At 37.5% G+C, this 13,952-nt stretch overlaps 1 protein-coding gene across 1 annotated transcript; it reads right to left on the bottom strand.

The window, feature by feature from the left end:
* Positions 1-230: 230 nt before the first annotated feature.
* Positions 231-2,596, bottom strand: LOC143591771 (protein FAR-RED ELONGATED HYPOCOTYL 3-like). The gene is made up of 6 exons (XM_077071874.1): positions 2,215-2,596; positions 1,867-2,066; positions 1,309-1,511; positions 1,074-1,190; positions 968-978; positions 231-838 (listed from the first exon to the last, which is right to left on the bottom strand). The coding sequence occupies exons 1-6, from the start codon at positions 2,594-2,596 to the stop codon at positions 231-233; spliced, it is 1,521 nt and encodes a 506-aa protein (XP_076927989.1).
* Between the last annotated feature and the right edge of the window lie 11,356 nt (positions 2,597-13,952).

Genomic DNA, 13,952 nt, shown 5'->3' with positions numbered 1-13,952 from the left:
GTGGTGATGGTGTGGTGTGGTGTGGTGTGGTGGAATAAAATAAGTTTGTGAATAGGTTCGATGTGATCCTCTTTTGTAACCTCCTTTTTCAACCAGATTTAATATAAAAATCTGTTTGGTATCAGTTTATTTACACGTTCTTATACGTTCCATTATACAACTTACACGTTCCATGAAATATAAAACATAAAAAGTGTAAAAAAAGAAAAAATATAAACAAAACCATAACGCTAAAAACTATTCTTCTGAAGTTGAGGACAAGTTCGACTGTTATGACCCTGTTTATGACAAATTTTGCATTCTCTATATTTCTTCCCAGACCGACTTATAGCAATTTCTTTCTGAGATTTAATCCGTTTATGTGACCTGCAACCCTTATTTTTAATACCACTAGGCACACGGACAGTCACCTCTGATGGTTGATCATACCCTAGAATAGCAGCAAACCTATTCCTTTTTAATAAATGAGTTCTTTTGTATCTTGTCTCATCGGCTTGTTTGATCATACTATTCATTTGATCCCTGAGTTTAGTTAGTTCATCAACGTCAGTTGCATAGCTATTTATGAGATACTCCCCAGCCAATGTTATTTCCCTTGAGATCTCTTTGACTTTTAAATATTTGTCATTACCAAAAGTTGAAATTGGAGCAGTTCTAGGATTAACACCAGCATCTCTCTTCCAACGATCGACCGTGTATTTCTTTGGAAATCTTGTAACTCTAAACAAATTTAAAATATAAAGGCTGTGACGACACAATAACCCATAATGTTCAAATCTTTTGCATCCGCGTGAAATCGTCGAATCAATTCCTTCCTCACCTTCCTTCTTAACAAAACCTGACACACACAAATATATTAAATACTTTAAAACATTATGTCATAAATCAAATAAACTTACAAAAAATGTTTTAAAACATTCTACAACGTTCAAGCAAAAAAAAAAAAGAATCTTTAACTAATTCATACCTCCAAACAGCCTGGAACATATGCATTAAAGTCAAATACTGAAAACCACACAAAATCTTATTCTTCAGTTGATTTCAAACATGCTACACTGCTTCTGATATGATACATTTCATCTTGGAAATCATTAAAGTTCTGCTTCCTTCTCAAAAGGGTTTTCACTAACCGGATCTGGATGCGTGTACCTTGTATCATGATCATTTTTCCTACCATTGTGTCTTTGGATCTGCATACAATGATCAAAATGACTAAAGAACTCAACTAGTGATAACTGTGAGTTAGAAACTTGACAAAAAAAATGATTTTCAATTTCTGATCTTGATGTAGTTCTCATAAGACCATACAATGGTTCATCCATATAATAAGCTGGAATCCAATCATATCCCATTTCAAACATGTCACACAACCATTTATTTGTTTCAAGATCATATTCCTTCATTATAAGTTCCCATTTCGTTTTGAATTCGGATTGAGAAATTGCATCCGTCCAAACAATGTCACATATTTTACTTTTGAAATCTTCATTGTTACAAAGGGTAGCACCAACCTGATGTAACAAAAATTAATAATTTGGTAATAAGGTCAACCTCAGTAAAAAAAATGTTCTTTACGTCCTTACACGTTAAAAATATGGATGGATGTAACACGTTCTTATACGTTAAAAAATACACACTTAAAACACACTGATGCATGCTAGTTTGTTTTACACGTTCTAAAATGTTCTAACATGAATACAAATATGACCTAAATATACTAAAACAGTAATATGTTTATACGTCCTTAAACGTTCTAACACATTTAAAAAATATGCAGCTATCAAATAGTGATGGATGCTAATATGTTTAGACATTCTAATACGTTCTGAAACATATGCATAGTACTTTGAATACATTAAAAGTTACCTTATCAGCAAGTTTTTTCATAATGTGCCACATACATAACCGATGTCTCGAGTTTGGTAAAACTAAGGAGATTGCTTTCTTCATTGTTGGATCTTGATCAGTAACAACCACCTTTGGGGCAATATCGAAAGAATCAAGAAAAACTTTCAAAAGCCATGAATAAGATTCAATAGATTCAGATGATAATAACGCAGCACCAACTGTAACATTACGACAGTGATTATCAATGGCAGTAAATGGTATAAAAACCATATTGTACCTGTAAAAAACAAATTTATAGGAAACGAATTAAAAAAAATATGTAAAAAATATAAAAAATTAAAAGACAAATGTATTAAATTGAAATACTTGTTGGTCTTAAATGTGGCATTAATGATATAATATCTTCAAAAGCCAAATAATTTTTCTTTGAAATTTCATCCGCCCAAAACAAACGATCTAATTCACCATTAGTATTAACAGTATACTCAAACGAATAACCATCACAATAGTTTTTCTTCCCACTTAATCTTTGTACATCCATTTCCGCATCATACTCCCCAATATAACAAGTTAAACTCTGTTTGAAATTCTTATAATCGTCTTTTGTAGCCCCAACTTCCTCAAATCTTCCATACTTTGTCCTCATATTATTAAACGCCTTAGCAGGGCCCAAATTCAATGTTGACAACTGATATATAATATCTTGTTTTACATGAGTCAACCTTTTATTTGATCGAACAAAATGCATATCTTTTGCATCCACCAGTTCATGATTATGTCCTTCGACAAATCGTTTATTTCAAACCTCAAACCATCATCAGATTTTAGAAAAACTTAAGCTCGGCAACCACACCAAATTGTTGGTCTCTTCCTTTTTTTATAATACGGTCTATTGGAACCATCTTTTTCAGCCATAGAATCATAACTGTTTGCAGGTTTATGACCTTCTTTCAAACAGGTAAAATATTTAGACTTTAATAAACCGTCATTCATATACGAACCTCCTTTACGAACACAAAACCCAGCTTTCTTTTCATATTCACAATAGAAATCATATGCATGATCAACAGATTAAAAAATCATTCCTTTTACAGGTTTACAAGATGCATCAACTTGAGGTATAACAAGATATATGAAGGATATGATAAACAAAAGCAATTTAAGTCAAAAAAATTCACCTAAAAAACATCTAATTACAGTTTAGAAAATACATACGAAAATAAATATAATTTAAAATATAATCAAACATCAAAAATAAATTAATGCGTTCTAATACGTTATAATATGTTCTAACCGAATCACAACTACTAACCAACTATATGTTCTCATACGTTCTGAATAGAACAACAACAATGTAAGGCCCCGATCCCGGTGACCTACATTGGATGTTGGATTTACTCATAAACACAGTTCTACAATCAGAGTTAATTAAAACTTTCGCGGAAACAATCATTCGTTACAAAACATTTAATCTTTTCTTTGAAACCATAACATAAAAACATCATATTTAGAACATCACTTCTTCCAATTTCAGATGCTAGCCGTTCAATCCATGCCATGTGCCGTCCTCATGCTAGCTCGTTAAACATATTCACCTGCGTGCATACTAAAAGTCAGCTACGCTGAGTGAGTTCTAGTTAATCAGGCGACATACAATACATACACATATCGTACATACATACATATCTTAAACTTGTATAAATATCCATAAGAGGAACGTCATGTAATATCTAACAAAAGAACTATTACTATCGTCCATGCTATAAATTCTCCATTGAAGGAACACTCTATATATATTATCCATAGAAGGAACACTCTATATACTTTCCATTGAAGGAACACCCTATAGACTTTCCATAGAAGGAACACTCTACTATCCATAGAAGGAACAATACACTATCCATTGAAGGAAACACTATACTATCCATAGAAGGAACATTATACATTATCCATAGAAGGAACTCTATATATTATCCATAGGAGGAACACTATATATAAGTTATTATCACATGTCCATGTAAGGAGCTAATCACTTCCCTCGCAATACGTGCAATATCCGAAGATCGTTCACGTACCGACAAGCAATCATTTGTATCTACCACATATATCATACATGGCATACTATTATCATTCATACGTTATATATAACATACGTATCTGTGATCATAATCCAACAGTACATGCAATATTTGAAGATTGTTCACGCATCGTCAAGCATTCATCATACATGAATCACAAAAGGTATACACGTACCACTTAGGGTAAGTGTATTAGCTATCACATCGAGTATGCACACAGCCCCGAAAACATAACAAGGAAGTGGGGCTAGAACTCACCTGAATGCGGTTACGTTCACCGTTAATGGTTATTCCCTTCTTTAGTTGTGCACAGCTAACTGTATAACAATTACGCGTATTAATTACTATCGGTAACCATATTGTATTTCTAGTTTAATTATAACCCTCAACGAACGGGGGACCGGGGGCAGCGCCCCTGGCAGCGGGGTTCTAGGGGCGGCCTAGCGGGGTCCAAGGGGCAGAGCCCCTGGCTGGGGTTAAGCTGCCAAGTCAGCTTGGAAAAATTTTATTTTCATTAATTGTCTTAACACATTTTCCATTGGGATTTCATGATAATATTTTATTGTTAACCTCTTAATCCTTTAAGGTATCTTCTATAAATTAATAAGGTTCAAAGGCTATTTTGTAATTAAATCATTCTTCTCAAAGTTTAGGGACCATTTCTATCATCATTTAAACTTAATTCGTTATCATGCATAACGAATTGGTGAACTAATTCGTATTTGATCACAGCTTGATTCGTGATCTGAACTTAGCGAATCGGTGAGTAACGAATCACTTGATTCGTTATCCTAACATAACGAACTGGACGAGTAACGAATCACTTGATTCATTATCTTAACATAACGAACTTGATAGGTAACAAATCACTTGATTCGTTATCTTAACGAATTGGTCATCATCATAATGAATTAGAGCTTAACGAACTGGTCATCATCATAACGAATTGTACCTTAACGAGCTGGTCATCATCATAACGAATTATGCTAGTTTGTTAAATCTCCATTAACGAATTAGGGTTCGGTCAGAAACATTCTCTGACATTTCCACTGTTCCGGCGCCACATTTGCCGGAAAAAAGGGATCTCGCCGGAAAAGCGAGATCTCACTTGTTTCACCACCGTTTTCACCGTTTTTCGTCCCGTTCGGTCCAGATCTGAGCTAGGATGATCCCTAAGCTCATATTTTGATCGGTTTATACCCGATTCCATCAGGATCTCATAACTTTAACGGTTTAGGGTGTCGGCTCGTCGTTTCGCGACTAGATATAACGGGTTTGGATCTCTAAAATATCATACTATCATTACCTCGGGATGGAAATCGATTCTTCTTCTTGGTTTCGGCTAGGGAGAGAAAGTAGGATGATAGAGAGCTAAGTGTGTGTTTTGGGTGGTGTATGGAATGGAATGGAATGGAAATGGATGGATTAAGGCATAATTAAAGTATTTATATTATGGGTCATGGGCTTAAGCCCATGGTCTTTCCTTTAATAACCCAAATCCATCACCCATATTACTTAACCCAACACAAGCCCATCTCATAACGTCGAATATTATTATATTTTAACCGACGAAAAATCGGGATGTTACAAACAATCCTATCCATGATTTGCTGTTAAAACACATAATTTGAAGTCTAATCGAATCAGAATTAGTTGACAACTATAAAACACAATATCGATCATAAATTCAACAGAAAAAAACCTAAAAATCGAAAAAATTGATTTATCCGTCGATTAAACCTACAGTATACAACTAAATAAATAACAATTGATTAGGATTAAACCTACAATTATTTACTTTGATGATCGTAATACATGACGTTAAAAATCAACGAAGACCGTCAAAGCTAATCGAACAACAAAACTCGCCAATTGTTAAGCAGTTTTTGGATACAAGATCAAATTGAATAAAACAGGGTATATACAAAAACTGTTTAATATACTGGCACGATTAACTTTTAAAAGTAATGTTAAAAGACAAAAACACCCTTCTGTTAACTTAGGCGATCAAATTAATCAAATTGGTAATCAACGATAGGAAGCCTCGCGTACGTAATGTACAATAACCAATTTTTGTATTGGATCCTTTATATATATATATATATATATATTATTAAGGAGGAGTGTGGACGGAAAAGTAATTTCACAATTAGAGGATGACAGAACTGACATTTCACAATTTGGTAGAAAAAATGAATAGTTTGTCATTAAATCATTTCATTCTTCAAGCGTGTCGTACAAGTATACGAAGCCTCACGTTTAATGTAATTAATCTTTAATCCTTTGGAGGATGTAAAAAGACATATATACATGTAGGTTCCCTGGACGGATCACACGAGATATCCCGGTCTACTCAGGTGCGGAATCCCTGCGTAGATCGTTACGAGCGTAGAAAGCAAACCAAACAAACACACACGAATAAACCGAAACACGTTATATATTAATAACCGAACTCACGTGATATGAATCACTGATACAGACTTAGATCAACTCGATCGACTCAAAACGACTAACTGATTAACTAATACAAAACAAGCCGTAACCTATATATAAATACACGACAACTTCGCCTGGCATGTTCAGGCGAAGTTGTCCATAACTTCGCTTGTTCAACAAGTTCGCCTAGGCGAACTTGTTAACAACTTCGCTTAAACAAAAACATAAATAACATTACAGACTCGATTACAGACACTAGACTATGAACTACTGACATTTATGCACCAACAGACTCCCCCTTGGCAGTAGCTTCATATCTAGATCTTTAAGCTCTTGTCTTGTAATCCTGTATCTTCACGCATGCACTCCTTCTCTAACACATACCGTGACTACTCGCTGATATTTCCTTGCTTCGTCTTTCCAAGCAGGAATATAGAATATCTTCTTTTCATTCAACACTTGCAGATCAGCTTTCGATAAGTTAACAAGATGCATCGGATCATACACCCTCAGCACTTCTTGTTCGTCTTCGTCTTCCATCACGGCTTCAGCAGTCTGGCAATCAACATACCACCATTTAAGATTCTTCAACACATCTTGAGGCATAATCTTCATTGGAACCTCCTTAATGCATCGAATCGGTTTGTACTTCATTACCATCCATGGCTTGCCATCTGCTCTCATTCCCCTTTCTTTATCTTCCACTAGCTTTCCCTTCTGTGGCTTTAATAACTCAAACTTCTTCTCTTTTATGCTTTCTTTCCACACGATCTTCCCAATAACCCTTGCTATGTTGTCGTCGCTTCTATTGATCAACCCCAATCTAGCCAAATCCTTCACCTCACATTCAGGCAATGTATTGAGAGATCTCAACGTTCTTTTAAAATACTGAATCCCATCAAAATGTTTCACCACAAACAACTTTATCTGTTCATCATATAGCCAACAAATAATTCCTTTCTTCGACTCAGCATAGCCTTTGATATTATAACTCTTCTTGAACATGGTTGAAACAGCAGGCTTCTTAGTTTTAATAAACCAATGAGCACAGCCTTCCTTCCACCTAGGCTGCTCCTCCCACTCAGTCTCATCATTTTCCATCTCAGTACCCATATCGGCTTTCTCAACATCTGGGATCTCGTGTTCAACATTTTCTTCAATTATTTCACCTTCTTCAATCTCATCTTCAATCACAATCTGTGCTCCAATCTTCTCAATCTCCTCAATAGGCAGCACATCATCATCAAACATCACATCATCCTCTAGCATATCATCATCTAGTTCTTTCAACGCATCGATCACATCATCATCATCATCAACCATCACCACCTCATCACCACCAACTGCACCCGCAGACTCCCCCTGAGCTGTGGAAGTCCCAAGAGCTTGAGTAGTTCTTGGCAACTGTAACGATTCCGGCAAATCCAGGTATACCCTAGCCGGTATATACTATTTACGTGTCATTTAATATTGATTATATGAGTTATAGTACGTATATACGAGTATATATGATTCATAGTACGAATCATACTCAATTATATAGTGAATCGTATTGGAATTACAATTAACCAATGAACGATTATTGAAACCCGAACGAATCGGGAATTACATTATAGACGAAGTATATAATATCTAGTGATGTTACGAAGTATTAATGCTTCGGGATAAGTGAATTATAGCACAGAAAAGGGATTTCGATTTATTAGTACGTCGGTACGATAAACGAAACCTTTAACATCAAACCAAGCAAGAGACGATCGATCAAGCCGAAAAAGATGTGTAATTATTAATAATATGATGTTTTAATGTCATGGTTTAAGTTTTTAAAGTTTTTAAGTCGGTTTTATGTAAATTTTATTTTAACCCGAAAAACAACCATTTTAGGCTCATTTTAAGCCGAATTACGAGTTTAAACGAGAAACGAACTGAACCAGATTATCCACAACATTATCCGGATTGCGTAATCCAAATGTGTGGCCATGGTTTGAGATGTGGGCCCCCCCCACATCACCAATATGGCCGGCCCTTATACACACACATTACATGATCAAGAGATGTATACATGTTATACAAGGGATCTTGGTTTAAGAAATGAGTAAAAAAGAGTCGAGAACGGATTTTTACGGTTAAAACCTTTGTTTTTATATCAAAACCGACACTATGAAAGAAATGGTTTGATTGTTGGTGTAACTTGCTTGGTATAGTGTTATTGTGCTTGTAAGTGTTGTATCTAGTGGCTAGCAAAGGCTAGAAACCCGGATCTTTGCGATCTAACGCTAGAAAACACAAGATAGTTCGGTTTTCGTGTGAGTTAGTGATTTTGGACAGATTGTAGCGTGCTTAGAGTCGGGTCACGAAATTTCACAGAGATGATCTACACATGAAAATATGAGATCTGTGAATTTTTGGTAATTTTTGGATAAAAGATGAATATTTGGTGAATTTAATGCTCGGTTTTGGCCAAAAATGGTGAAAAATAGCTAAACTTGATGAAAAATTCTGAAAAATTTAGGATAAGCTTTTTATAACATATTAAAGTCACACACAAAATTTGAGCTCAGCTGGAGAAGTCTAAAGGGGCTTTTCGGTAAAATGAGTTCTAGGGCTTTCTAGCCCGGTTTTTGTGAAAATGGCTTGAAAAATGAGTTTTGGGTTCTGGAAAAATTCCAGGGAGTTATGAGGATGGTAGGGATCATCCCAGAAAAATTTGGGATTTTCTAAAGTCTTTTGGTATTTTTGACATATTTAGTGTTTTAATAAGGTTTAAAAATAGATAAATAAATGTAAATATAAGAAAATAAATCTGGAAAATTTTTATAAAATTTCTTACTGTCAAAATAAGTTTTGTGCAAAATTTCAAGACCCGAGACTAAACGGGTAATTATTTGTGCTAAAAAGAACATAAAAACAAATTTTTAAAGCTTAAAACGTGTAAACCGGAAAAACTCGCATAAGCGAGCTGACTGGCATATGAAAACCCTAAAAATAGACCATTTTCATAATACTAAGTAAATTAAATAAAAGTAAATCATCCGAAAATAATTCGGATGATTTGGGTAATTTTACCCGATTTTACTATTTCCGACACCTAAATGACGGAAACGGGCCCCGCGGCCCAAACGGGGTGTCCAAACCGAGCTCTAATTTCATCACTTTAACTAAAATATCAGTCAAACACCATTTATGGGCCGGGTGTGGTCAAACTCATTTTTGAAACTTAAAAACGGTTAACCGTGCTAGGCACGCGAATCGAAGAAAACATAAAAATGATAATTTTGACTGTCAAACTCTAAGCAATGTCACAATCTGAGTCCTTAGAAGTGTCACGAGGTCAACATTGTCCCCGGATCGAGTACAGTACTGGGTTAACAATGTCCCCAGACGTACCGATTGACATAAATTTAATTTACGGGAATTATATAGTAACTACTAGATATTATATTACAGATCCAGGCACGTAGCTGTTCATTGTATTACCCACCGACTCACAAAAAGGTGAGTTTTCACGAGCCCCTTTTACTGAACTGTTTTAAATATTTTCCCGGGGCGGAAAACATGTCTTTGTTAAAATATTTAAGTACATACCGATCGTATGGAAACACTTGTATATTTATATATATATATGGTTTGATGCATAGAATATATAAATTGTTTATCGTGTGGGATTGTTCTGGGGTAACATAGTTCCCAGAGGTTATTATTGTTCTGGGGTAACATAGTTCCCAGAGGTTATTATTATTGTTCTGGGGTAACATAGTTCCCAGAGGTTATTATTATTGTTCTGGGGTAACATAGTTCCCAGAGGTTATTATTGTTCTGGGGTAACATAGTTCCCAGAGGTGGTTATTGTTCTGGGGTAACATAGTTCCCAGAGGTTATTATTATTGTTCTGGGGTAACATAGTTCCCAGAGGTTATTATTGTTCTGGGGTAACATAGTTCCCAGAGGTGGTTATTGTTCTGGGGTAACATAGTTCCCAGAGGTTATTATTGTTCTGGGGTAACATAGTTCCCAGAGGTGGTTATTGTTCTGGGGTAACATAGTTCCCAGAGGTTATTATTATTGTTCTGGGGGTAACATAGTTCCCAGAGGTTATTATTGTTCTGGGGTAACATAGTTCCCAGAGGTGGTTATTGTTCTGGGGTAACATAGTTCCCAGAGGTTATTATTGTTCTGGGGTAACATAGTTCCCAGAGGTTATTATTGTTCTGGGGTAACATAGTTCCCAGGGGTTATTATTGTTCTGGGGTAACGTAGTTCCCAGAGGTTATTATTGTTCTGGGGTAACATAGTTCCCAGCATAATTTCATTACTAATAAATGGTTATTAAAATGATCTGTCAGTGTTTATTTAAATTAGTGAAACTCACCAACTATTCGTAGTTGACCCGTTTTCTTTACATGTTTTCTAGGTATGCCCAAGTTGGAATGATTGAAATGTGCTTAATTATCTGTGCTACCTGTTGGAAGCTTGCTGCTCTATATTTTGTAACGAATATAAATTAATGTCTTATCGGTAAAATATGTGTGTAACACCTAGACAGTAACGAAACTCGCAACAATGTAATATGCTACAAGTTAATGTAGTGGTATTTTCTTTATAAGCAATGCTGTTGATATCAGATGTGTCTGTTGCATCCCGTGTACGTTTCCGCTGCGGTTACGGGGTGTTACAGCAACTCACCACCTGCACCTTTCGGTGCATTGGGATCATTGTCTCTATCAAAACGCTTCTTCGTCCTTAACTCGTCGCCTCTACAGCCTGTCTCCCCCTGAGATGCCAAGAACTCCTTCATAGCATCTATAATTCGCCCATGTTCAACCAGGAGGGACGACTGTAATTGATTCTCTGCCACAAGGCGCTGAATAGCCTGGGTCTGGATAAAGTTTATCCTTGATTGCTCTGCCACGACCCGTTCAAGTGCAGCTATTCTCTCCGAGTCTGAGAGGGTTGCATCGAAATCAAACCTCATGTTAGATGTATCTTGAGTATACTGAGGAGGGATCTCGAATGTAACCGGGACATCAGAAGCAGTTGTGGACGTAACCGCAGGTGGTATCGTGACCGACAACCCTGCAGTTGCAACGACGGTAGACTCTACAAACTGTGCCACCACCTCTGAAGGAGTAAGCGTTGGAGGTGGTAACGACACAATCTCCGGAGTTGTCGTCTGTAGTGTGATGGATGGGATGCCGACAGCTGATGTAGCCACCACGGGAACATCCGCGGCGCTTGTAACCTGTACAGAAGTAGGAACAATCGACATACCTGACAGTGCGGATGGAGCAAAACGTACAACCCTTGAAGTCTCTCCAGCTCCCATACCTGCACCTGTCCTCTCCCGTCTTGAACGTCTAATCAACTTGTGGATATCTTCTTCCTCTTCTTCTGATTCACTATCATCCACCGTTCTCTTTCTCTTTCCTAACTTCCTCTCTCTAGTCACCAACATTCTCCTCGCCTCATCCATAACATCGTCAAGATCTGAGTCAGCCACCGTCGTAGCTGCTCTAGTAACAATCACTTCCCGAACCTGTGCAGCAGAAACCTGCACTTCTTCTTGTGGATCAAAACGATCCATGTCGAAGAATCCTTGGCCGCCAAATGCAGCATCAAGGTCTACATCCTCCTCAGCCGACACCACAGGCACAGTAGGTACATCTCGAGTTGCTCCTGCCTGTTGTGGTTGAGGGTCTCTGAACTCATCCCCCCGAGCTGGCACATACCCCGGGTTTATTAAGAACCCAAAGAGTGGAGTATGCCTTGGACGACGTTCAGGCTTGCTCCTCGCACTCGAAGTACGACATTGAGCAAAGATACGTTTGCTCACACTCTCCACGTATCGTATTGGGCGTCGTTGAGGCAAATTTGGAGCCACATGGTTCAAGATCTTCTGGATGAATCTTGGATACATTATGAACCGCTCACGAGCCATCGCCCTCCTCTGTCTGTCGATCTCATAAAAGACCATCTGACTAAAGCTATAACGTTTGTTATAAGTCAGAGCAGTCATTGCTGACTGCATGGTCGCACCCATTCCGTCAGTACCCGCCTTCCTCCCTGACATGCATACTATCATTACGTGCATGAGGAAGTGCCACTGATCGAGTAGGAAACCCTTCCTCCTCTGAGTATCACCTAATGGACCAGAATAGCCCATTCGGAGAAACGCTCCATCACGGAACGGAGCCACAAACTCAGTTGGGTCGTCCCGAGTCTCCTCTCCAAAACGTAACGCCACCCATATTTGTTCAGATGAGAACTGAACTTCTTGGTTGTTGACGGTTGCTCGCATAACCGGGGGCTCAACACGGCAATCGTATTCCACCGTCTGCCAGAAATCCTCGATATTTGGTAAGGATATCGGCAGAGTCGTCGTGATTGCGTGGAATATCCTCGAGCGAAGGAGGAATGTGATTATCTCCCGGTAATCCTCCACACCACTCGCTTCCGGGTCTAAGGTGATGAACATGTTGTGACCCGGGAAGAATTGTCTCTGATTGTCTCCGTCATCGCCTCCAGCACCTCCAGCACCTGCTACTGCAGCCATATCTGCAACAAACGAACCAAGTTAGATAAACGTTAAGGTTTAACACAAGTTCGCTTATTACCATGAGCGAAGTTGTGATAATTTCTGTATAGGCGAAGTTAAAGTTGAGGCGAAGTTGGGAACAACTTCGCTTCATCTTTAAGTTCGTCTAATAATTTAAAAATTTAAAAGGTCCAGGCGAAGTTAATGACAACTTCGCCTCACCACAACATCGCCTCAGGCGAAGTTGAGCATCAGGCGAAGTTACGGATAACTTCGCCTAAACCTTAAGTTCGCCTGAATCTGAATCGGCGACAGTAACGATTGATTCAAACTCGAAAATCTGAGGTTTTTTGGGTATTTAGACGATTTAGGACTCTTAAACTCAAGCTTTTAAGGATATGTTGACGATCAGTTTGGTTATTAACACGTAACAACAAGATTTGAAAGTCCGATTTGAAGGTCCGACGGTTCGAGGTTCATAATCGGGTCGAAACGACCACTGATTATCATTGAAGAACAAAGATTATACAATATAATGGCATCACGAACCTTGAAACGTAACGGAAACTGGGAAAAAGAACAAGTAATCGGAATAACAACAACTTCGCTGATAACTTGTTAAGTTCGCCGGAAAATACGGAATAAGTTCGCTGAGATTGAAAGTTATGAACACTGTTGACCTTAAGAATTCTTTATATAGGGGCGGAGTTACACAGGCGAAGTTGTGGATAACTTCGCCTAGGCGAAGTTATTCACAAGTTCGCCTAAACATTTCAAATCAAACCCCTATAGTTTGAATATTTTGCAATTTTGTTTTAAAACTTACCTTTAAGAATTAAATGACACGTTCAAATCCAAGTAACCAGTTATAAAATCATAAACTACCTAAGTAACGAAAAACTTTTAAAAAATTTAAAGTATAAGGGATCAAATTTCAGTCTCGATAGGGACTACCACGTTTTAGAAAAGATCCAAACAGGAATCATACTAATTACGTGACTGTCACATAGATCCGTGTTTAGCTGTATTATGACAGATAGAGACAGGTTGTAAGTAGG

Source organism: Bidens hawaiensis, unplaced genomic scaffold (assembly GCF_021521415.1).
Source record: "Bidens hawaiensis isolate Kalapana, Puna unplaced genomic scaffold, B.hawaiensis_p1.1 tig00040048_1, whole genome shotgun sequence".
Classification (NCBI taxonomy): domain Eukaryota; kingdom Viridiplantae; phylum Streptophyta; class Magnoliopsida; order Asterales; family Asteraceae; genus Bidens; species Bidens hawaiensis.
This window is presented reverse-complemented; position numbering and strand designations above follow the sequence as displayed.

Bases quoted from the DNA above. Each gene is read 5' to 3' on its own strand.
- LOC143591771 (XM_077071874.1), bottom strand. From the start codon at position 2,596: ATGCATTTTGTTCGATCAAATAAAAGGTTGACTCATGTAAAACAAGAT. The intron at 1,512-1,866 runs GTAACTTTTAAT...TTGTTACATCAG, and splicing joins TGAAAAAACTTGCTGATAAG to GTTGGTGCTACCCTTTGTAA. The intron at 1,191-1,308 runs GTATGGTCTTAT...CATTGTATGCAG, and splicing joins TATTATATGGATGAACCATT to ATCCAAAGACACAATGGTAG.